General features: G+C 42.4%; 1 protein-coding gene across 2 annotated transcripts in view; it reads right to left on the bottom strand.

The window, feature by feature from the left end:
- Nucleotides 1-2,395: 2,395 nt before the first annotated feature.
- Nucleotides 2,396-24,610, bottom strand: part of LOC137543816 (polycystin-2-like) — a 54,946-nt gene continuing 32,731 nt past the window's right edge. The window contains exons 8-13 of one of the 2 annotated variants that reach the window (XM_068264901.1): nucleotides 22,601-22,699; nucleotides 17,765-17,886; nucleotides 14,348-14,465; nucleotides 7,846-8,009; nucleotides 5,643-5,790; nucleotides 2,396-4,412 (exon numbers count right to left, since the gene is read on the bottom strand). In XM_068264901.1, coding sequence (XP_068121002.1) covers nucleotides 4,173-4,412; nucleotides 5,643-5,790; nucleotides 7,846-8,009; nucleotides 14,348-14,465; nucleotides 17,765-17,886; nucleotides 22,601-22,699 — 891 coding nt within the window. In that variant the 3' untranslated portion in view covers nucleotides 2,396-4,172. The remainder of the gene's footprint in view (nucleotides 4,413-5,642; nucleotides 5,791-7,845; nucleotides 8,010-14,347; nucleotides 14,466-17,764; nucleotides 17,887-22,600; nucleotides 22,700-24,610) is intronic. The other variant, XM_068264902.1, reaches the window with a different exon arrangement.

The raw sequence follows: 24,610 nt of genomic DNA, 5'->3' as shown, positions 1-24,610 counted from the left end.
TGGGGATTCTTCCAGCCCCATGCCCGTGGATCGCTCCCACACCGCCATCCTCCGCTGCCTGGTGCTCCGGGTCTCCAGTCGCGGCCAGTCTGCACAAGAGGAAATGCGCTCTCTACATATCTGTCTGGCGGAGAGATACGTAGAGGGCGCACTTCTCTTGCACAGACTGGCCGTGACTGAAGAAAAGTTACGGGACCCGGTACCAGAGCAGGAGAAGAGTGAGGATGGCGGCGTGGGAGCAATCCGTGGGCATGGGGCTGTAGGAAGCCCCAGGTATGTATAAAACTATATTTTATCATCTATGTTTTCCTTTAAACACTGCATTCAGGGGGTGACAAATCAGTAAAATGCAGCTAAATTAAATCAGTTTCATGTGTAGGCATGCATTTAAGATGTGCAGTAAAGTACTTTTTTCCTATGTAGCTGCCACTTTCAGTAGATCGTAAAATCGACGGATATGGCAGTTTTTGGACTAGTCAATCTCCTTATTACTGATTATTAGCTATTCATCATGTACAAAAGGTGCTCCCTAGAAATACATTTATACAAAGATGCAATCAAACTTGTCTGCATGCTATTCTGGCAGCTGGACTGAGCAGCTCAATACAGGGGGTTCTTCAAAACCTGTCAAGACTGCTTACTGTGAGTGATGGAAACATAGGAAAAGAGTAATTTTTGGGACGAATAAACATTTCATATGTATGCAAACACATGTATGTTAAATGTTATAATTACAAGTACTGTATGCTACCACTTTACGAATTTAAACAGTTATTAGTGTATGGGCTAGATACTGGTCTGCCCTCTTTACCTAGTTGTGTGTTAAATTCCCCTGCTCATTGTTTGGGCAGTGATTGTCACGTCACACAACCAAGAGTGAGAACTACTTTTTGAATTGTGAATAAAAACACCTTATATAGTACATCCATTGAGTTATAAACAAAGCATATTGTGTGATGCACAAATGAATACATTTCCAGCTAAGAACTATAACACAAAATAGATGGGTATGTCTTAGTTCCTACACGTGAACACAATCATAGAGCTTACACGGATATCCATGATACTTGTAGCACTTCAAGATGAAGTTTGTTTATAAAATAAGACCGTAACAACGTGTTACATTATTTACAAGCTAATTTCACCTAAATGTATCATTTTATGTTCAGATTATGAACATTTTAAGTTTTCTAACAGATTTTATTATTTTTTGTGGTAAGGGCTTTGATGTAATAACACCTTTGAATAAAATAAAAAAAAAATAATAATAAAAAAACATACTAAGGCCACTTTGACACTATAACCACTGCAATGCGCAGCCAGGAAAATAGGATGGCAAAGTTGCAATGCACGTTCCGGCTGCGACACAGACTTATGCTGTGCGTTTTCGTCCAATAATGCACTGCATGCCAGGAGTGTAACAGGAAATCACTGGGCCACCCTTTGGATGGGGCCCCCGGTTTATGCACAGGTAAACGGAGGACCAATGTTATTCAATTGGTTAGTGCACACTTGAATGTGATCCCAGCATCTTTTTACACTCACTCTGTCCATCTCTGATGAAGCAGACCTGGCTCTGCAGACTTCTCCAGCATCACAACAGTACACAGCAGCACTCGGGAAGGAGGCAGAGACGGCTCGGGCAGACTCCTCCAACGTCACTACAATACACCCCACTTGAGAAGGAGGTAGAGAGGCTGGGGACAGGGTACTGTACACAAGACCCTGCTGCACACTAACTAGGGACTATCTGCAAATCTTTGTCTACAAAATTTTGTATGATGCGTTATGAGTGGTTGAGCAGATGTAATCATTAAAATAATTGTGCAGAGAATAGAAAGCTTTTTCTCTCCATGCCCTTAGTTGTCAGTCTCTAAGGACAGGGAAAAGAAACTTCTCCCCTCACGTGGCTTCTGCACCCCCCCCCCCCCCTCCTGCAGCTGCATCCCTTGCAGGGTCTGTTTTACGACCCTGCTACAGGTTATCCTGACAGAAATTGCAGCACCGCAAACCATCACTGTGGAGGCACTATTGACATAAAATTGCATTGCATTTAGATGCCATTATATTCACAATAAGGGAAAGAGGCGCCCTGATTTGAATAAAAGCTTTTAAAACCAGTTTAAAAACGAAAAAGAAAAATGAGGTATCTTACCTCAATGACGAAATCTCTGTAAACTTACAAAAGATTTTTATTTGAGCACAGGCAACGCGTTTTGCGGGTCTGAGCCCGCTTCCTCAGGCCAATACAGTGCCAAATGACAGAAATCATGTAGCATAGGGAGCCTCCCTATGCTACATGATTTCTGTCATTTGTAAGTTTACAGAGATTTCGTCATTGAGGTAAGATACCTCATTTTTCTTTTTCGTTTTTAAACTGGTTTTAAAAGCTTTTATTCAAATCAGGGCGCCTCTTTCCCTTATTGTGCATAGTTATACCCCCGTACATGTTTGTCCGAGGGGTGGTGACAGAACACCCGTTGTTTTACCACGGTTAATGTTTTGTGCATCCTTTTTCATCTAGAGAGCGACCGCAACCAGGTCCGTCCAGGACCACCCTGAGTGGAGTCGGGTTTATGGTCTCCACCTGCTTCCTGTGGTCGGTTGCCCCTTGCAACCCTCCTTTGTGAGTAGCCCTTTCAATCAATTGATTTCTCCACACACCTACTATTGACATACTGCACTATCGGGCTCCCTTTTTTGTCTCCTGTATCCTCTTTTTTTTTCCCATAGGGTGCCAAGACACCCCAACCACGATGCCATTATATTGTCCGTTGTGCCGTAATGCAATGGATAAAGCTGAAAAGGTGCCTTAAAGTGTACCAGAGGTGAGAGTGCTATGGAGGCTGCCATATTTTATTTCCTATTAAGAAATACCATATGCTTGGCTGTCCTGCTATCCATGCTTTCCCAGTATAGAGTAATCCCCTAAGGTCCCTTTTCCACAGGTGGTTGAACTGCATGCTCTGAAGAGGAATGCAAATCAGATGTTTGACTTAAAGCGGGGATATCCAAGGGTCCTTAAGGGCTGAAGTCCTCAAACATTTTTGGCACAGCTCAAATTAATGGATAAGACAGAAGCAGGAAAGCTGATTAAGTAGAACACATTTCTCTATTTCTCTGTCTATCTCAAACACTGTCATGGCTATGGCCCTGAAGGACCGGCGTTGGACACTCTAGATTTACTGCATACTTTTTTCAGGTGTGTGATTCAGACACTACTGATGCATGAAAGATCAGCAGGATGCAGGCAACTGGTATTGTTTCATTGGAAATATAGAAGCCTCCATCTTCTTCTCACCTCAGGTGTCCTTTAATAACCAGTGATCCTGTCGTGAGACCTTGCACCACACTCAGCTTGTGTGACAGCTGGCCTTCAGTCACTCTACTACCTGCACTTCTCCATACAGGAAAAGATTAAACTGAAACACAAAATGGTGACAGAGAGAGCCCAAATACTGTATGCTCTGTATTAAGCTTTGCAATGCTTGGAGAAGAGTAATACTCACAAATGTGGGTAACCACAAAAGCAACCACTGTGTGGGCAGGAGGCGAAAACAAACCACCCCCACTCTGGTTAAGAGCTCGCTCTCTGTAGTAGGAAAAGCGAGCAACACCCATCCCCATCCAATCAAATGGGTAAGCAAAAAAATAAAATAAAAAATAGAAGGAAGGGAGGACTTCCCTCCCAGGAAAACCATTAGAAGGGTAAATAAAGTCTAAAAACTTGTACGCTTCTAGTGTCATTGCTGGGAGGTAAGTCCACCCTCCCATCTTTTTTTGTTTACCCATTTTTCCATTCAAAATTTGATTCTGACTACAGAATGATCTAAGCTAGTCAGTGTGTGACCATTTTCAAGGCACAAGAAGACTCATTTTATAAGTATGCTTGAATGCATAAAGATGTGCAATTTTAAAAAGGATGCTCATGCATGTTGTGCACAAGGTACACAACCGCCTCTTATGTATCCTAATGCACAATCCCAAAAGTACAGAGCTTTCCTGGTTTCTCTTACAGAGTTCTGTGAGGAGTTTTTACTACAAAAAGGCAGGTCTGCCTCTAGATTAGACTACTTGTGGCTTTTAGGGGACTAAGGCTGGTAGGGCCTGCTGAAGTCTCAAGTCACCTATCTCAACCCCAATGCTGCCATAATTAATGCAGAGACTGTTTATTACACTTGACTATTAGATGCACTGGTAGCCACCCCTCCACCATCCACACCCTCTACAGACTGGGAAGATGGAGGCCGTGAGGTCTTTGAGCGGGGCTGACCAGTGGTTACACTAGAAGTACCCAGGCAGTGGCTCATCTGAGAAGCTGTGTCATCGGATTCCCATCGCTCTAACTCTTCTCTCACCAGTCGTTCCATTTGTTCTCTGTGCATCTCATTATCCCGGCCAAGCCGTTCATCCTGAATAGAGAAAACATACATTTTAAAATAAGCTTTATGAAACTGGTGAATTAAAGTGAAACTCCACTTTTGTTAAAAAGTAGGGAATTCCTTTAATTGAGGATTAATGCCACATAATATCTGTATATCCCGATTCTGAGTAGACAATCCCCTTACACTTCTCCCATGATCCTAACATTGACTGGCAGCACTATGGGCACTCCCAGATTTATACTGTCAGCAGGAAGCCTTTTTCACTAGTTTATAGACCTGCACTGACTGTTTCAGTAGAGACAACACACATATATTCAGCTGCAGAGTTTAGATTCCAGGGAAGTAAATGCATGCAGTTTGTACTTAAAGAGTACCTAAAGCAACACTATGGTCCCCAGTTTAACTTACCTGGGGCTTCTTCCAGGGCCCTGTAGTCATCCTGGTCCCTCGCTGTCCTCTTGGGCTGCTCCATTCAGCCAATGTCCTCCTCTGAAATCTGGCCAACTCATCCAGCTATGCTTGCTTCGAGCACGCTTCCACTGCCGGGAGCATTCCGCAAAATATGCAGGTGCAAATTTTTTTGAACTGCACAAGCACAGAATGCTCACAGCCACAGGAATGCAACTGAGGCGCGCACAACCTGGAGCCAGCCATGCAGCTCTCGGATGGGCACATCGGCTGAAGGGAAAAGAGCAGAAAGACAGGTGGCTGAACGCAAATTGAATTTTTAACAACATTAAAGCAAACCTGACGTGAGGACCTTAGTCGGAGGAAGCCTTTGCATAGTCCAAAAGCTTTCTGTATTCTCAGAGAGCCCAGTGTTTCAGTGCAGGGTCCCTTTTCAGCTTCTGCTTGCGTTCACAGCCGTGGATGAGAGCATCCAGACTGGGCTTCCCACTACTAAGGTATCCAATTTGTTTGTTGCTTTTTACTCACTTCAGGTGCCTGTGGTTTCTCCCAGCACTTTTTTTTTTACTTGAGGTGTTCTTTACATTGTACAGCATTGATACAGGTTTATCACAATTTGTTATGCGCTTGCTGTAATAAACTGATGCCAAAAGTTTAGTGTATATTCGCGTCGTTCAGTAGCATATAAGCAATATTGCCAATGGTGGCGCACGACTAACAAGATATGAACACACGGATCAGGAGCCAAGTCATCTCCTCCCCAGAGATGTAGTTCCATGGGGATGAAATGTGAGCCTATAGTTAAAGCTCCAAGATCCATGCACTGGATTATGAAGTGAAACTTTGTACCTCAGTGACTCCATCTAGAAGTCTTGCCAGAACCTCTCTGCGCTTTACTTTGGCTCTCTCCATGGCTTCTAGTTTGACAATCACGGCATCTATTTTGGACACAATACTTCCAATAGAGTGCTCCATCCGATCCACTCTTCTCACAAGGCTATAGGAGAGGAAAATAGTCACCAGAGAGTATTTAGTAAAGGTATACACAAATGGCAAGGTAAAAAAAACAAAAAACAAAACTTTGAATGTCTAAACACAACTACAAAGGAACCTTGGTTTGCAAGCACAATTAGTTCTGGAAACATGCTTGTAATCCAAATCACTCTTCTATTAAGACATATTTCCCCATAAGGTTTAATGGAAGCTCAGATGATTTGCTCCACAATCCAAAAACATTTATAGAAAAGTATTGAATACAAAATACTGTAATGCATAAAGTAAAAATGTAAAGAATATTTTCAGCATAACTAACGGAATCATTGTTCCTTTTTTTGTGTGTGTGGCTTTAACAGGAAAGTTATCCAATGACAGTTGCCTTTGTCTACTTTTGACTATTTCACAGAAATGTGACATTGTACAGTACCTAGTCTAAGTACAATTAAGTACAGTCCTGCAGTGTCAAGTGAAAAGAACCATCGTCTCAGTTGTGATGATGCAATATGCATAAGGGCCCGTTTCCACTATCGCGAATCTGCATGCGTTTCCTGCATGCAGATTCACACAGCCAATACAAGTGGATGGGCCTGTTTCCACTTGTCAGTTTTCCTGAGCGTTTTTCTGTGCAGGATTTTTCTGCATGGCAGAGCCCTCAGAATTCGCCTGCGTGTGGAATGCATGCGAATCGCCGCTAATGTATTTAATAGGGAAATCGCCTGCGGCTTTGGTATGCGAATTCGCATGCGAATTCGCATGGAAATCAATGGAAAAGCACACCGGCACTGCCATGGTTAAATTCGCATACAGCGTCATCCATGCGAATTTTCATGCGAATTCGCACGAAAATTTGCATACAACCGCATGCGAAATTCGCATCTGCATGCGAATTTTTACCGTGCCGATTCGCACCGCACAAGTGGAAACGGGCCCTAAACGTTCTATGCTTGTATATCAATATGTTGCTTGCTTATCAAGTCAGAAGTTCATAAAACGTTTTGCTTGTTTTGCAAAGCGCACTTAACTACTTCAGCCTTTTGGCCTATTCAGTCAAATTTGTCAGATTTTTAGTACTTGGTGTGACAGTCACATAGGGAAATCGCCTGCGGCTTTGGTATGCGAATTCGCATGGAAATCAATGGAAAAGCACACCGGCACTGCCATGGTTAAATTCGCATACAGCGTCATCCATGCGAATTTTCATGCGAATTCGCACGAAAATTCGCATACAACCGCATGCGAAATTCGCATTTGCATGCGAATTTTTACCGTGCCGATTCGCACCGCACAAGTGGAAACGGGCCCTAAACGTTCTATGCTTGTATATCAATATGTTGCTTGCTTATCAAGTCAGAAGTTCATAAAAAGTTTTGCTTGTTTTGCAAAGCGCACTTAACTACTTCAGCCTTTTGGCCTATTCAGTCAAATTTGTCAGATTTTTAGTACTTGGTGTGACAGTCACATAGGAAAAAAGTAATTTACTCTGGGACAAATGTACATCTTATATGTATGAATTTTCTATACAAGTGGTCATTTCATTTTGTATTAGCTGGTAATAAAGAATGTTGGTTGCATTTTTGAACAGTAGCTTGGAGGCTACTCTGATTCTTTATAAAACAGGTGTCTGTGGCTGGAGTCATTTCGTTTGGACCTGCTTCTTGTGATGTTGCAGAAATTAAAGGGAATCTGAAGTAAGAGGGGTATGGAGGCTGACCTATTTCCATTTAAATGATTCAGATTGCCTGGCTTTCCTGCTGATCATTTGCCTCTAATACATTTAGCCATAGACCCTGAACAAGCACGCAGATCAGATGTTTCTAAACAAGTCTGACTGGATTAGCCAAGTGCTTGTTTCAGGCGTGTGATTCAGACACTACTGCAGCCAAAGAGATCAGCAGGACAGCCAGGCAACTGGTATTGTTTAAAAGGAAATAAATATGGCAGTCTCCAAATACTTCTCACTTCAGTGTCCCTTTAATGAATTATCATCAAAGCTGAAGGTCAGATCTAGTCAACAATTGGATTCAGAGCTTTTCCAGCACACAGAGCAAGTACTTACACTTGGAACTCCTCATAAGAAACTCCACTTGAGCTGCTGCCTCTGCGGCGAGAGCTGTGTCCGCTGTCCTCGTCGTCATCCTCTTCCGAGTCATCTAAACTGCGTGGGAAACTGCGACCGCTCATGGGGCGAGGCAGAGAGGCCCGGTCCAGCTCCAAGTCCTCCTTGTGGGAAACAAACATACAGCTACAGATTGCTGCTCAAAAGGAAGCGGGTTCACAATTTACATTTAATATTACAACAAAGCAAGTTGATGAGGATTATCCTGGTTTAAAGTGTAGAGACAGTTTCCTATTTTTTAACCACCTCCCTCTTGCTCCTGCATATATTATCAAAACTGAAATTGGTAGCCTACTAAACGCTTTACAGTTCTTTAAGTGGCTTACAAAGTCCTATTCACAACAGAATTCTAAATCAATAACCTCTGAAGATTAATCAGAGTATGTTGATAAGAAGTAGTGGGAATGGTTAAAGGGAACTCGAGGTGAGAGCGATATGGAGGCTGCCATATTTATTTCCTTGTAAACAATGCCAGCTGCCTGGCTGTCCTGTTTATCTTCAAGCATAAGTAGAGTCTTGGTCAAAACCCTGAAACAAGCATATGGCTATTCCAGTAAAACCTGATCAGGAAGACTGCCAGGAAACTGGTATTGTTTAAAAGGGAATAAACATGGCAGCCGCCATATCCACCTCACCTCTCTGATAAGATGAGAGGTGACACTCAGTTGAGTCCAGTGACAAAAGCCATGTATGCCTGTTGGCTTTGCACTTGTCAATTTCCGTCCAGAAAGACTGTGATCTACAGTATCTACCTCTTTTCTACTGTAGGCTTCACTGCAGTTTATGCAGCTCACAGATATGCACACACTTTCAGTAATTGTTGCCCAGAAAGATCATCCTAGAAATCATCAATGTACAGATAAACACTTTAGATTTCCATCAGCAGATATGACAGTTCATGTTCATTTTGGCTGAAATTCTTGAGGGCGTACAGGTGTCCAGTGGTATAGTGAATATAACAACTAACCTCTATTGTTCATGCAAGAACTCCATTAAAGTACTTGCAGTAAGGTGCCTCTGACTACTCTTCCTCCCTTCATAGAACAGCACAGTATGCTTGGCCTGAAGCCTAGCAGCATATCTGTTCCACAGTTGTGCTAAACTGGTCTCCACAAAATCATAAAGGATTGTTTTGTACATACATTTAAAGGGTACATGAAGCTTTAAGCTACACAAATGCTAGATAATTAACACCCAAAATAATCTAATGTCACACCACTGCCACAGTCCATTTGGTAACTATTGCACAGATATGCTCTTCGACTCTCTGCAGTCAGTTCGTGAACAGGTGAGTGCCAGGATGAGCAGGAGGTGTCCTGCTGCAAGGTGCAGTAGACACTACAATAAGGCAAGGTTCACACTGCCGTATTGCATACCCTGTAAAAACAAAATCGCAACACAGCGGAGGTACAAAGTCACATTGCACAGTATTAATGTGGTGCAATACATACAGTGATGCATACAATACATACAAAGTATGCTTCACTACAATGGTTATGCGCTGCATGCATCACACTGCTAAAGTGCTATTACAATATAATTGCATCACGTTAATGTGATTATATTGACCCACGGGGCACACCCCACAGTGAGCAGAGACGAATGGTCAGCCGGGTATTATCCAACTCAATGAAACGCAAGAAAAGAGGACCATAACTCCAATGATACCTGTGCTCCTGCTACATGATTAACCATAACAATCCCAAACAATTGATTTGAGCAATGGACATGGTGTGTGTTTATTATGCAAATCATTTCCCTGGAAAGCCAGGCATACACCAGAGATCCTGGCATACAACATGCCTATAGCCTACTCATTTCAAAGCCCAATATTTACAAATACCTTCCATTTTAAGAAGACAAGGCTGTATATAACATGGCATTTTTAATATGGGGGCTTTTGGGTTGCTTTAGGCCTTTTACACAATCCAAGTGGTTTGGGCTCTACTTGACTTTGGCTTTACTGTGGATTTCTAACAAGGAATGAGCATGAAACCAAAAACTACTACTGTAACTGCACAATCAAGAGGTGATAAACCACAGAGTCCTATAACCTGCACTTTTATTAGAGAGTACACATACTGTATATACTGTACAGCACACAGATGAAGTCAAATGAAGCTTCATTAGTGTCCTTACTGTATCGTACTAAAGCAGAGGCTTCTGCAGTATCAATACCAATGTCAGCACATGTGAAATGCCAAGTGACATCACAAATATGTCAGTACTGTAAACCTGCTAAGACCCATCTCACCTGGACACCTGTTCCAGAAACCACATCCAGTGGTGTTCCTAACAAACAGTAGAAACATTCTACTGCATATCTGACCATTTTCAGTAGTAAGACAGCAGATTGCAATGCTGATCCCTCTGTGAAGATGCGGTCAGAGCAGCAGAGCATAGTGTGTAACCTTAATACCAAATACCTCCCAACACAATGCACAAAATGTTTGCGCATATTAAGCCATTTATGCCTGATCTACACAATAGGAACTGGATTCTAACTTTTGGATAGTGCTTTTATCCTGTTGGACTCAAAGCACTTGAGAGCTGCAGCCACTGGGACGCGCTCAATAGGCCATCCTGCAATGTGAGGAAGTCTTGACCAAGGACTCCTTACTGAATAGGTACAGGCTTACTGAATAAGAAGAGCTGAGATTCTAACCCTGGTCTCCAATGTATATGACTGCAGAAAAATGAACTCATGTCTAAATGCTAATAGAGAAGGAAATATAAAAATATATAACCGAACACATGAATAGACCAATTGTGCCAACACTTTAGGAACATTCGTTCCCCTCAGAAAAACATAGCAAGATAAGATAAGCTCATGTCCAAGTTTGCCATTTAGCATATGTCTCATTAATCATTAGCTGGTTATAGGTGTGCGAGAACAGCAACGCAGATAATGAATACTAGTGTTTCATAACCAGAGGGAACTCTCAAGGCTTAAAATGGGGACACTAACCCTAAAGCAATAACATTCTCATGGCCAATGTGTCAAAGACAATCAGGGTGCTTACAGGTCATACACGGGTACACTGCACGGCATGGAGGTTTATCATTAACATTTTGAAGACCTTTTAAATAATCAGTCAAGCCTGCTTTATAACTCATTTTATTCACCCAGTTTATGAAGACTAAAGCAGAGAACCAGAAAACGCATGCAGTTCAAAACCATAAAGCAATAGAATATTTATGGCCAGTGTGCCAAAGGGAATCATTGTGCTAATAGAGTCATACACTGGAACAACGCAAGACATGGAAGCTTATTAACATAGTTTAGACTTTATTTAAAGAGACACTGAAGCGAAAAAAAAAATATGATATAATGAATTGGTTGTGTACTATGAATAATTACTAGAAGATTAGCAGCAAAGAAAATATTCTCATACTTTTATTTTCAGGTATATAGTGTTTTTTCTAACATTACATCATTCTATAATATGTGCACATTACACAACACTCAACATTCAAAATGAGTCTTTCAGAGCAGTCTGTGAAGTAATGACCTCTCCTCTAGCAGAGGAAAAGTAAATAGTCCAGGAACAGTTGAGATAATAAAAGTCAGATAACAGCCCTCTCCACGACTAACTTAGTCGGAGAGCTTAATGGCTTGTTTGCATAGAGATAACAACTGGAGTTTCTCAACTCTTCCTGAACTGGAAACAATTAGACTGATGTATCTGATCTTAATGTTTTATTTCTTAGCTGTGCTACACATACAAATCATAATATCATCATTTTTTTTTCGCTTCAGTGTCTCTTTAAATGATCACTAAGGCAGGGAACACACTTGACGGTTTTCGTGCACGTTTTTTTGGCACAGAAAAACTGTGAACTCATGTTAATCAATCAGCTAGTTCACACTTACTGTGTTGTTCGCACGCAGAAAAAAAAACTGACATTCTGCATGATGACTCTGCACATTTTTGGCGGTTTTCTCTATTAATTACATCAGCTGCTGTGAAACGCGCACGATTTCCTGCATGGAAACACACTGTGTGCAGAAAGAGTATGCAGAAAAACACGCGCGGAAAACTGAACGTCAACTGTGTTCCCTGCCTCAAGCCTGCTATATAATTCATGAAGTACATCTCCCAGCATGCATTGCAGCACACACACACAAAACTGCCAAAGCAGTTACAAACTGCTTTCGCTGTGGCTGGTTGGGTGGAGAAAATGGTGCATGCCATTGGACAAGGGAGACCAGAGAAGCAGCACCCCATAGGTAAGTACCGAATTTCCGCCGTATAAGATGCACTTTGTCTCTCAAAAAAATGGGGAGAAAGTCCCTGCGTCTTATATGGCAAAGGGAATCCCCGACTTACGAACGCCCGCCGATACGAACCGCCGACCCATCGGGGATTCCCTGCCTTTGAGTCCGCTCTCCCTGCGTGCCTCCACTCCCTTCACCCCCCCCCCCCCATGTGTAAGTGGCAGCTTTCCCAATACCCATGCACCTGGGGGGATTGCAGACCTCCATCTCGTCCGTGCAGCTTCCTCTAGTGAATGACTTGTCTGATCGCGTCATCAGTACAAGCCACTCACTAGAGGGGGAAGTGCAGAGGAGATGGAGGTCTTCAATCCTTTCGGGTGCATGGAGTAGGTAAGCTGCCGCTACAACCGGGAGGGGGGGGAAAGAGACACAAGTGGGAGGGAGCAGAGGCACCCCGGGGGGGGGGGGGGTGGGTGCAGGAGGACACATGGGGACACAGGAAGACACGAGGGACACAGGACACATAGGGACTAGGGGTTGCAACGGTATGAAATTCCACAGTATGATAACCGTCAAAAAAATACCACGGTATGACAGTATAATATATCATATAATTATAATCATAGTATTATCATATAATTATTTGGACCCGGGGCCCCCCTCCATCCCAGTGTGGGTGCCCCACTCCCTCGGCATACATATGATTAAGCCGCCAGGAGATGTGGGGCCGCGAGTAAAACTGTAGAAAGGCTCACCCTGTTCCTGCAAAAAGTCCTGGTGATGTTAGAGATAGGTGTAGCCAGTAGTAGGTGGCCGGGAGGGTCATACAAGGTGCGCAATGCGCACTACGTAGAGCCGCAAAAAGAGCATCTTTTCATGTTACAGAATGAGAATTTGCGCTCCAGCCACGGCCAGCAGTCTTCTGCCTATGCGCATGACGCGCGTCACCACCCGGCATTTGCGCAGTATGTCAGGCGGGGGATGCGGAAATAGAAGGAAAAAATGGTATTTTCAAGAAGTGCAAGGTATGATTATCATGCATATTGAAACCGCGGTATACTGTCATACCACGGCAACCCTAATAGGTACACAGAAAGGAGTCATGGGGGATACAGGAGGGCGCATGGCGAGACATTGGAGATACAGGATGACACATGGGGGAGACACAGTAGGTCACTATTTGGGGGAGAACATGTACAAGACGCTCCTGGAACATGGACGCACCTGGTTTAGTATATACCGTATTTTTCGGACCATAAGACGCGCGAGAGGGAGAGAGAGAGAGAGAGAGAGAGAGAAAGAAAGAGATAGATCTAGAATTTTTTTAAAAAGTGTTTATACCAATCGCCGCCGATGCGCCGCTACCCGCCGCGTTGAAAGGTGCCTCACTGCAGAGTGTTTGTTGTTATGTTTCAAAGTGAGCAGAAACAACACCTGGTCTCCCAAAGTGCTCTGGGGCAAAATGCTGCAAAACTAAATAGCCTAGGCTAAACAACACTGGGGGGGGGGGGGGGAATTTTTAGATCCCAATACACAGGAATATATACATACAGGAAGTATTTCTGAGACAAACCAGAATAATGAACATAAAATTGAATATCCTTTATAATGTATTACATTCTATTATAGGTCATTGCGGCACCTCTAAGTTTTATTTGTTGCATATGCTTAGCTTATGAGTACAACTATGTCCAAGCATGCTGAGAATTGCTGGAATCACCTGACATTTCTACACACAGCACAGTCTGAAGTTAAACATAGGGATGAGCAGGCAAATTCTTAAAGTTTGATTTTGCGGCGAGTTGGCCTGTTTTCACATACTCAACTTAACAAAATGGTCTCATATTTCACTTTAAAATCCACCTTTCACAAATCCACTGGCAGATTGCGGTGCAAGATTGCATTGAAGTTAATGGCGTTGTCATTAATGGTTAATAGGAAAGCCCTCCGTACATACTAGTGGCTGGCTCTGCCTCTGACACAGGAGACCTGGGAGGGAATATAAGCTCTTCCTGTTCAGTAAGCCAGCACCTATATATCCCCAGTAAGGCCTGGAACCCACTAGGAGCGCCTTTCTGAGCGCTTGTGATTTGAAAAGCTCTCGATAATGTAATGCTATGGGTGTGATCCCACTGGAGGGATGTGATTTTATAAAAATCTCCCATAGCATTGCATTAGCAAGAGTTTTTTTCAAATCACTAGCGCTTATGATCAGGTACTCACCCTCTCTTTCTCCAGGTCATCCCTCATCTGCTGATGTTCATGTTCAGTAAGCTCTTGGTCTCCATCTTGGTCATATTTAGCAAAAATTGCCTCAATCTCTGCATCAGTATGGCCTTTCCTGCAAAAATAGAATCAGCACATAAAATGTCAGCAGTGAACAGGTTTTATGCAAAATGACTTACTCCATCCTCAGGGAATCTATTGTTTTGTCCAAAAGCCACACTGGCTAGTCAGAAGATTTTGTATTTATTTCGTCAGTTATAGAGTTTCATCCCATTTAAAGGGAACCTGAAGTAAGTAAAATTATTTAAAATAAACACATGATGTAGCTGCAAATTAATATTACATACTTCCCTCACTGTCAGTTCCTCTCAGAAGCTCACCATTTTCTTCTTATAGTGATCCCTTCCAGTTCTGACAATTTTGTCAGAACTGAAATATACCAGTTGCTGTCAGTTATACATCAGCTGCTGTCAGTTACAACTTAATGTGCAAGGTAATGTCCATGTTTCCCTATGGCTCAAATGGGTGAAATTACAGTTTAACAGTGTGCTGACCAGAAAGTAGTTATGGGGTACTGGCCATTTTTTGAAATGGAGGATGGAAAATTCCATTCATCACAGTGGACAAACAGGACGCAGGAGAGGAGAAAGACTGAGAAGTAGACTACACAGGAGGCAAGTATGACCTGTGTATGGTTAATTTGACTTTTTATTTTCAGTTCAGGCTCCCTTTGAAGTACTCCAGAATCCTGTAGAGAGAAAGACATGTATAAGGGCCGTTTCCACTAGAGCGAATCTGCATGCAGATTCGCATAACCAATACAAGTGGATGGGGCTGTTTCCACTTGCCAGGAATTCTGTGCGGTCTGCTGTGCAGAGAAAAATCTGCACGGCAGAGCAGTCAGAATTCGCATGCTGCACGCGAATTGCCGGTAATGTAATAGGAAAACTGCAAGCATTTTAGTCTTGCGGTTTTCCCGGCGTTTCCGCTTGAAAACCCATGTCAATGCTTGCTGGCATGGACATGGTTAAAATCGCATAGCGCAAACCGCGAGCGATTCCGCATGGAACCGCGAACGAATCTGCACCCGCATGCGGATTCGTTGACACGTTTTCCATGACGGGATCGCAACGCACAAGTGGAAACGGGCCCTAAAACAGCCTGTACATGTGCAGTGAAATAATAGGATCCCTGTTATTCAGAGGATTCCCTGCTCTGCACTGCTGACAGTACTGAAATCCTGTAGACTGAGCTGCAGCTGGGGTCTGTACACAACCATACAGCAACAGCCGTTATTGGACAGTGCAATATCCATACACTGGGAGTCTTGTCAGTAGTTAGGCTTCAAATGAGAATGTGGGTTTGCCCCACCTTTCTGCCCCTACAGTTTTTTTCTATGTATATAGAGTTCCCTTTCCCTGTAGTAGAGAAACTGTGGAAGATCTGCTATACTGAGACAGATTATGGGATTACGTTTCTGTCATTGAAGCGGAACATCCTCAGCAGTAACAAGTGCTCATCACAGAGACACGCTATAGACCTAATATACACACATCACAGGTACACAGCCCAAAGATACATGCACATGCTTCAACCTGTCCAGCTCTTCAAAATCACACCTCAGGTGTCTGGGTGAGGATTTTTGTGACAAATTAGTGCTGGACTGGGTGACTCTAACCTCATGTCTATGGGAGTTTTTCAAGCTGTTAGACTTCCTGAGTTGAAGTTATCCAACAGGTTTCTAGAGATATGAACCCACTCCAAAATGTAGGAAATATGAACCCAATCCAAATGTAGGAAATGGTGAAAGAACATGCAATCTATGTACATCATTGTTTGCACTGCAAACATGCACACACCATGCAGAAAACCACTTGCAAGGAATCATCTGCATTTCCCAGGCACAAGTTTGATCCCTCCCTTGAGAGGAGTTTATAATAGTATTCATATACACCACCACATGTCACCCATGTCCCTGATGAGTAATTTATGACAAAACATGTACGGCGAGTCCATATGCAAAAGTCTGTACTAGCACATGAACTACAGGTAGAGGAGTGAACGCTCTCCACACCACATGCGAGGGCAACGAGCGGACTCACAGAGCCATGGCCAACATTACGAGGGAGAGCCTGTCCAAACAAACATTTTATAACTGATTTCAAGTGAATAGAAGAAAGACTGGCACTGCGGTTGTGGGGTCTAAATGGTGATGATTGATTTTCTGGAGGTTTTGAATAGATCCGGATATTAAGGGTACTAACCCCCTGCGTGCTCTGGATACTGAAGATAACATCAAAAGCGGACCGCTGCTCCCACACTGCCCTACAGCAAGCATCTTAAGGGTACGTTTTCTATGCATCCATTTACAATGTGTATGAGCCTGTTTGCATAATCAGCAATCTAAATAAAGATGGATTTCTGCTTAACCTCAGATGTAGTGCCGGATGAATCCATTTCTCTACTGTATGTAAACATTTTATAACAACTGATCTTCAAGAGTATGTCAGTGCAATAGAGGTTTAACAACACTTTATATTTTAACATTATATGAAGCGGTTATTTGTTTAAGGTATAAAATGGTCCAAAGAACCAAGGAAAGAATGGCAGAGCTGAGGGAGGCCTATAACTTCTTGAAAAAATAAATAAATAAAAAAAGACATATGCACCATACCATCCCAGCGCAATGTGACTTATTGCAACATCTTCCACATCATCATTCCATACAAAAAGAACTGCTCATAGCATATATCATGCGTGGTGACAGCTTATGGCAGCCGTGAGAATGGAGGTGGGGTGGTGGGCACTGAATGGGACAAGTGACGGCCGTTTTTGCGTCCTCCGGGATGCTTGGTCATGTTTGGTCACGCAGATGAAGATGTTGCAATAAATTACATTGCGCTGGAACAGTATGGTGCACATGGCTTTTTTTTCTTTTTTCTTTTTCAAGAAGTTGGTGATATTTCATCCTTTAGAGACATTTTACGTGGAGCACATGTCAGAAGCATCTGAATGCTGAGTCATTGCAGCGGTGGTGAGAGTATGTTTTGTACACTTTCTTGCTAATCATTATACAATATTGAGGGAGTGCCGCACATTCTATTATCTTCTATTGCAGTGGAGGCCTATAACTACCCCATAGGTGTTTTCAGACCCATGCAAGCTGAGTCATCCTCTTGCTGAGTGGCTTTCTATAGGGTCAGGTGAAGGTGGCATGAGGCGTATATAGAGACTGGGTTATTGCAGAATCTACACAACTTTGCTTGTGTTTGCTTAAAGAAGTACTCCGGACTTGAGGTTTTTTTATTTTTTTTAATTTTTAGGTGTGTGGCCTTTCAATTCCACGTATATAGATGTATATAGATGTATATAGCTTGTTAGTAGGAATCCCATGAATTTAAAGCATAATTTTACCCTTTTAGATCTTGGCGAAGTTCATCAAAGTTCAGCTTCCCTCCTCCTTGCCGGAGGCTCTCTGAAATATCATCAACAGTTGTCTTCTTCAGTTTAAGTTTTACCATCGCTTTACTAAAGCCCTGGAATGATGCAAATTTGAACTCAGTGTTAAATTGTCAGTAGTAAAACAACTTCGATCATAACAATATTTAAAAGGACAAAACTGTATTTTTCAACTATGGGACAAGTTCACAAAACTGTGGTAAAGTTGCGTACACCAATTCTACTGGTACTTATGCCAGTTATATAGTTAAAGGGAACCAGAGATGAAAGTTTCACACAAAATAAACATATCAGTTGATAGCTTGTAAAAAATAAATGCTCTACCTGATAATTTTGCCGCTCTGGTGTGCCTTTTTTAGTGTTTTTTATCCATTATTGCTCCAGGAAAAATCAAATATGGCCGCCGGCTCATATCCCTTCTCCTTCCGGGTTATCAGTTGTTCTGGATGTGCTGTCTAGGCTATATGAGACTATGCTGCTATCTAGGCTAAATGCAGCCTTTCATCTATGTGCTTTCATTTTAGTATGATATCTGCCTGTAGGAAGTCTCTCTCATAGGAATGAAACTGCCGTTATTATCAGTATCTAGTGCACACAGAGCACACAGGGATCATATTACAGCCACAGAGCTTCTCTCTCAGGAGCAGCAGCCTCTCCCATATCATCACAGCTCTCAGTATGCAAAGCAGGAAATCTAAGCCAGGAGAGGGGAAGGCTTGGGCTTGAAAAGACTACACAGAAGAGTGACTCAGCTATAATGATTCCAGGTCAAACCTCGACTGAATAGTCGGTGCATTCTTATCACAGTTGCAAATAGACTAATTAAGCAGATAACAATGAAACTAAAAGCAGGGTAGGTGTTTACTGTCATGTTCCCACTGATAAATGTAATAAAATACATGAGGGTGCTTCATCTCTGGTTCTCTTGAATTGGCATAAGTACTGGTAAAACAGCAATTTTACCAGTTTAGTGAATAAGCCCATGCTTTTTAAAGAACACTATTATACCAGAACAAAATTACCAAATATTTATTCACCAATTTTTATCACTATCAAATATATTTAGCACATATGAATTTAAACTACCCTTAAAAGCTCCCTCAATGTAGGTATATTATTAGAACAGCTATATTGCGTCATCATGCGTTTGCAAAAAATAATAAATTACCCATATTAAAAAACACAGGAACCTGTTGACATGGTTCACAAAAGCAAAATGTGTGCAATTTGTGGTGATATGAAGTGCATTTTTGTGCGTTTTCTATTATCTTGTGCAATTTTTCTTTTCCCATCTTGACTTTGACACAAGTGCACCAAAATACAGAATGTAAATTCTGGCAATTGTGCTCAATTTTTTGCAACTATTTCTCCTTCGATTTTCCTTGCATTGATTTTGATAAATCTGGCCTTCAGTTTTTCCATCTCAATGTAATGTGTTTCAAATAGGATGTAAAGCAAATACATTTGCAACCTAGGCATTTTTCACAGTATATATAGATGGATTAATTTTACAAAATTATACTAAAAATAATCCAAGTTAAAACAACTAAGATATTTCTGAAGTGCCTGTGTAAATATAGATCTTAACTAATAAAAAAAAAAATCATTAGTTAATAATAACCAGTCAATACAGTAAAACACAGTATTATAAAGATGCCAAGAGCCTAAGGAAAAGGAGAGGTAAACCATTCTTTACTGTACCCTGCCATCTAGTGGTGAGGCTGTTTGTAAAGGTTCTTATTTATCTTGGTCATGGTACAGGGAAGCAGTAGATTTGGGCGCATGAGAGAAGTGGACAAAAAGGGCGCCCCATTCACTTCCATTATAAATATCGTTTAAATGGGCGCCGAACAGGGAAAAAAAGGCGCCAGAGATTATTAACGTTTTAACAAACGGCGCCCGGAGATTTTTAAGGATTTATAACTATGTTTGTGATGATTTAACTTTACAAAATGAGCCCGTGATGAATAACGTTTATGAAGATACTAAATCACTATTTCTAAAACATTTCTATCCACCCAAAAAAATAATTTACATTTTTTTATTTACATTTTTTATTTATTAATGTCTGTAAAACATTATTATCCATAGGGGGTCTTAGGTTTAGGCACCAACTGGGGGGTCTTAGGTTTAGGCACCAACTGGGGGGTCTTAGGTTTAGGCACCAACTGGGGGGTCTTAGGTTTAGGCACCAACTGGGGGGTCTTAGGTTTAGGCACCAACAGGGGGGTCTTAGGTTTAGGCACCAACAGGGGGGTCTTAGGTTTAGGCACCAACAGGGGGTCTACGGGTTAGGGATAGGTACAGGGAGGGTTTTTAATAAACGTAAATCTAAGTTTCACTTTACAAACAGGGAAGATTAACGTTTTAAGAATTGCCGATCTCATACACATTATTTAGTGATTTAGAAATTCTTAAAACACTATTTCTAAACAAAATTCTACACAATATTTCTATAAACGATATTTCCATTTAACGTTTATACCATGCGCCCTTTTTTCCCGACGCCCTTTTCGTACGTACGCATGGTACAGTGTTCCTCAACTCTGTCCTCAAGGCCCACCAACAGTGCATGTTTTCTATAAAGCCACAGATGAAGTTAATAAGCTCTGCTGCAACAGTAATTACTCCACCTGTGCACGTTTGAGGTTTCCTGCAAAACATGTACTGTTGGTGGGCCTTGAGGACAGCGTTGGAGGAACTCTGGTATAGAAATAAATTATGTTACATTTAACTGCACATTTTTTATTTTTGTGCTTTGCTGAGATCGGCCTCTGTCGTCATATGACAGACGGCAATCTCAGCATAGACATGGGGAGCCTCAGAGGACAAAAAAAAAAAAAAATAGCTGCTGCTGCAGCTGGTTCCCAGGAAGGTGAGTGATCGAGATCTCTGCTACGCACGCTGCACCCGGCCCTCCCAGTGGTATCCACGAGTGTAACTCGGGGTTACTGCTAATTGCTGTGAAAGTGACCCCGAGCTACACTCAGAAATATTGCCATGGAGGTTAAACCATCAACCTTTATTTAACCACTTGCCGACCGCACACTCATACCGTGCGGCGGCAAAGTGGTAGCTGGAGGACCAGCGACGCAGATCTGCGTCGCCAGGTACCTCTCTAATTAACCAGGAAAGGCCGCTCGCGCGAGCGGCCGTTTCCTGTTAGATCACGGAGCGGGTCTCCGTGAATAGCCTGCGAGCCGCTAATTGCGGCTCGCAGACTAAATGTAAACGCAGGAGACGTATGTCTCCTTTGTTTACATTGAACGTAAGGCAGATCGGCGATCCCCGGCCAATCAGCGGCCGGGGATCGCCGCCATGTGACAGGGGAAATCCTGTCACAGGCTGCACAGGACGGATAGCGTCCTGTGCAGCGTGGATCAGCAGGGGGGAGAGGTAGGAGAGGGAGGGGGGGAATTTCGCCGCGGAGGAGGGCTTTAAGGTGCCCCCCCCCGCAACATGCCTGCCCCCTGGAGCGATCAGACCCCCCCTGCACATCATCCCCATAGGGGGGAAAAAAGGGGGGCGATCTGATCGCTCTGCATGCCCACCCAGCACAGATCACAAAAAGCAGCGCTGGTCCTTAAGGGGGGGGGGGGGGGGGGTAAAGGCTGGGTCCTCACGTGGTTAAAACTAGCAGACCCAAGCCGGTTAAAAAACAGGCCCTAGGGTCTGTTTCTCGCCGCCGCCCGCCAAATGTACTGCGCACGCATGCGCACCCACCGCACACCCATTCGCCCGCTCACGCACCCGCCTGGCTCCCTGGCCCTATCCCTGTCTCTGTGAGACTGGGTCCGTGCCGCACACATGCGCAGTAGCAAAAAGCACGCACCCAGCTACACAGAGACAACACACGCAGGGACACAGCAGTGTTTTATTATAGAGGATGTGCTGCTCGGTTTGATGCATTATCGTACAAGGATGACCCAGCATCCGAAATACGCATGGCTAATAGACATCCTAATGAGTTGGAGGTTTTTCAAGCATACCCTCAAGACACACCTGTTCAAATAAGCTTATAAGCCATTATCTCTAGAATTTGAGGCCCACTGCCTCATTTGCTAACCCCTTCATCTATTCTCCTAGTGTCTCCACCCAACTACCCTTTCAGTGTTCCCCAATCCTGTCTCCAAGGACCACCAACAGTACATGTTTTGTGGAAATCCACAGAGGTAGTTAATCAGCGCTGCTGAGACACTAATTACCCCACCTGTGATGGTGTGTGGTTTTCTGCAAAACAAACATGTACTGTTGGTGGGCCTTGAAGACAAGGTTTAGGAACACTGCTCTAGATTGTACACTCACAAGGGCAATGACCTCTCCCTTCGGTTTCTGTGTAGGTTATCAAATACCAATATTAGTGTTTTCAAACTGCACATCACTTGTAGGTCTAGGTATCTACAGTATGTATACTCATGTATCTATGTGCCCCATTGTTGTACTTTTTTTTTTTATTACTAATTTACAGCACTACAGAAAAAGATGTTGGCGCTATATATAATAATAATGTGTTTGGTGCACATTGTGTACATAGTGGCAAAAGCATGTTACCCAATTTACTCATGTGGGCACAGTGAACAATCCTGGTTCATCATCAGGCTGTTCTCCAATAAGCCCATGTCAAAAACATGGTTGGACTTTTCTATGCAATTTTCCCAGCAATTTTTGCATTTTACAGCAAAGCAAGATCTGACCAAATAATCATGCAGTTATATTCCCAAAGAAAAGGATGCCTGAAGTATTTTACTATAGATGTGGAACACACCCCTGACAATCATTTAGACATCCTACCTTTCTAATAAGGTCCACCAACTCCATTTCACTTTTTTGCTGAGCCATATCGGTTTTCACTTCTGAATATGTGTCACTGATAATCGCCAGAAACATATTCTGTTAAAAAAGGAAAAAAAATACGCTCAAGACATGACCAAACAAAATTATTGGAAGGAATACATAGAGGTCATTTAAAAAGAGTCCTAAGCACAAGTTAAAATCTCAGGGCCCTGCTACAAAACCTTAACGGTGAACATATCTTATCCAGCATTAAATCAATCTATTTGGAGACACTAGACAAATATACTAACATTTTCAATGAGAACTACTGAAGGGGAGAAGGAAAAAAAAAAAAAAAAAAAAAAAAAGAAGAGGATTCTGTAGAAACGATCGCATTCTGCTTTAATAATCTTAAGCCCCATCTACACAATACCATTCTTTGTGCGATTCGATTAAGATTCTATATACGACCCAATTAAATCTGTCATGTCCAATTGGGATTTGATTCGATTCAATTCGATTTGCCATTGTTTTGCAATGGCAAATCGAATTGTATTGAATCCTGATTGGACATGTCGGATTTAATCGGATCGTAAATAGAATCGTAATCAAACCGCACAAAGAATCGTATCGCGTAGTTGGGCTTAAGTTTTTTTCTGAAATTAAAGTGGATCGAAATAAACTTTTACGCATTGCATAATTGTGTTCCTTTCATATAGTTTATCGGGAATTCCTCAAGCCAAATACTGTTTTGTTTCAATACTCTTTCCTATAAACTAAACAAGCCTCGCCCACAGCTCCTTTTGTGCCTTGGCACTGTAGCAAGGGCTTATGGTAGCTCAGTCTGGGCAGGAGAAGGTTACTAGCCATTGATTTCAGAGGCAGAGAGAGAACTGAATTTACACACAGGCGAGCTGATAGCATCTCCAGCCCTCAGCCTGTAACAATGTGACAAACAGAACATGGCTGCCCTCGTATCACAGGAATAAATAATCATAAACTTTTGAAGCGGTTTGCAGATAGATATGCTGTGTATGCTATCTAAACTTTAGATAAGATATATAGACAAGTTACTTGTTATAGTTAGTTTTTCATCTCAGATCCACTTTAATATAGTTAAATATGAAATGCTATGCAGAGATACAATCTGTAGTTTTAGGATATATAAATCATGTGAAAGGCTGACACGGTAGTTACTATGGTCCATTTTACTCTATATGTAATAGATTGTGAGTCTCTCTGAGGGACTGGTAGGACCGGGTTCAGACGGGTGCTGAACCTATGACAGCCACGGCGCTGTTCATTCAAAGGAATGGACAGCACTTGTTACCATCGTTTACGCAAACGCCGCACTCAACAGTCATTTCCCACCTCGTCTCATCCTGGGAAGGCAATTCCATGCCCGCCTGTTGGGGTTAAAACGTGAAGCATTTGAAGAGAGACAAGAAGCACTGACATTTGTGCTGCACCTCACAGCAATGCAAAAAGTGTGTGTGATGGGTTAAAATGTAATGCAATGCACAATAAACTGTGCAAAAGCTAAGGATACAGCTGTGTTGTATACAGACTCCCCGCATTCCCTAAAGTGATAGTTTTTAAAAATGAGGCTATTTTCAAGACCATTAAGCAAGCAAAAACTTTGCAAGATGTGGTCACATTTTCCTTTCTACCGACAGAACTATAAGCCAGCCTACGCTACAAAGAAGAGGAGATTAATTATGTGGGTGGCTAGGGTAGTGGATACAAATTTCCTGTACCAGAAACTACAAGATTTCTCAGTACTGTTATCCAAGTCGGGATGGTCAATGAGATGCAAATAATTCCAAGTTGATGCAGGAGTATTTATAATATGTATGTAAATTTATGCATCTTGAAAATGGACCAGTCAGATTTTACCCCAGCAGGATTCGATTGGTTAATTTTCAAGATGCATAAATTTGCATACATAATAGGGGTAATCCTGCATTAACTCGGAATGATTTGCATCTTGTTGACTTTCCCTATTTCTAAGGACTCTTTCACACTACA

This window comes from Hyperolius riggenbachi, unplaced genomic scaffold (assembly GCF_040937935.1).
Source record: "Hyperolius riggenbachi isolate aHypRig1 unplaced genomic scaffold, aHypRig1.pri scaffold_211, whole genome shotgun sequence".
Lineage (NCBI taxonomy): Eukaryota > Metazoa > Chordata > Amphibia > Anura > Hyperoliidae > Hyperolius > Hyperolius riggenbachi.
The sequence above is the reverse complement of the archived record's forward strand: the minus strand, read 5'-3'. Positions and strand labels throughout refer to the sequence as shown.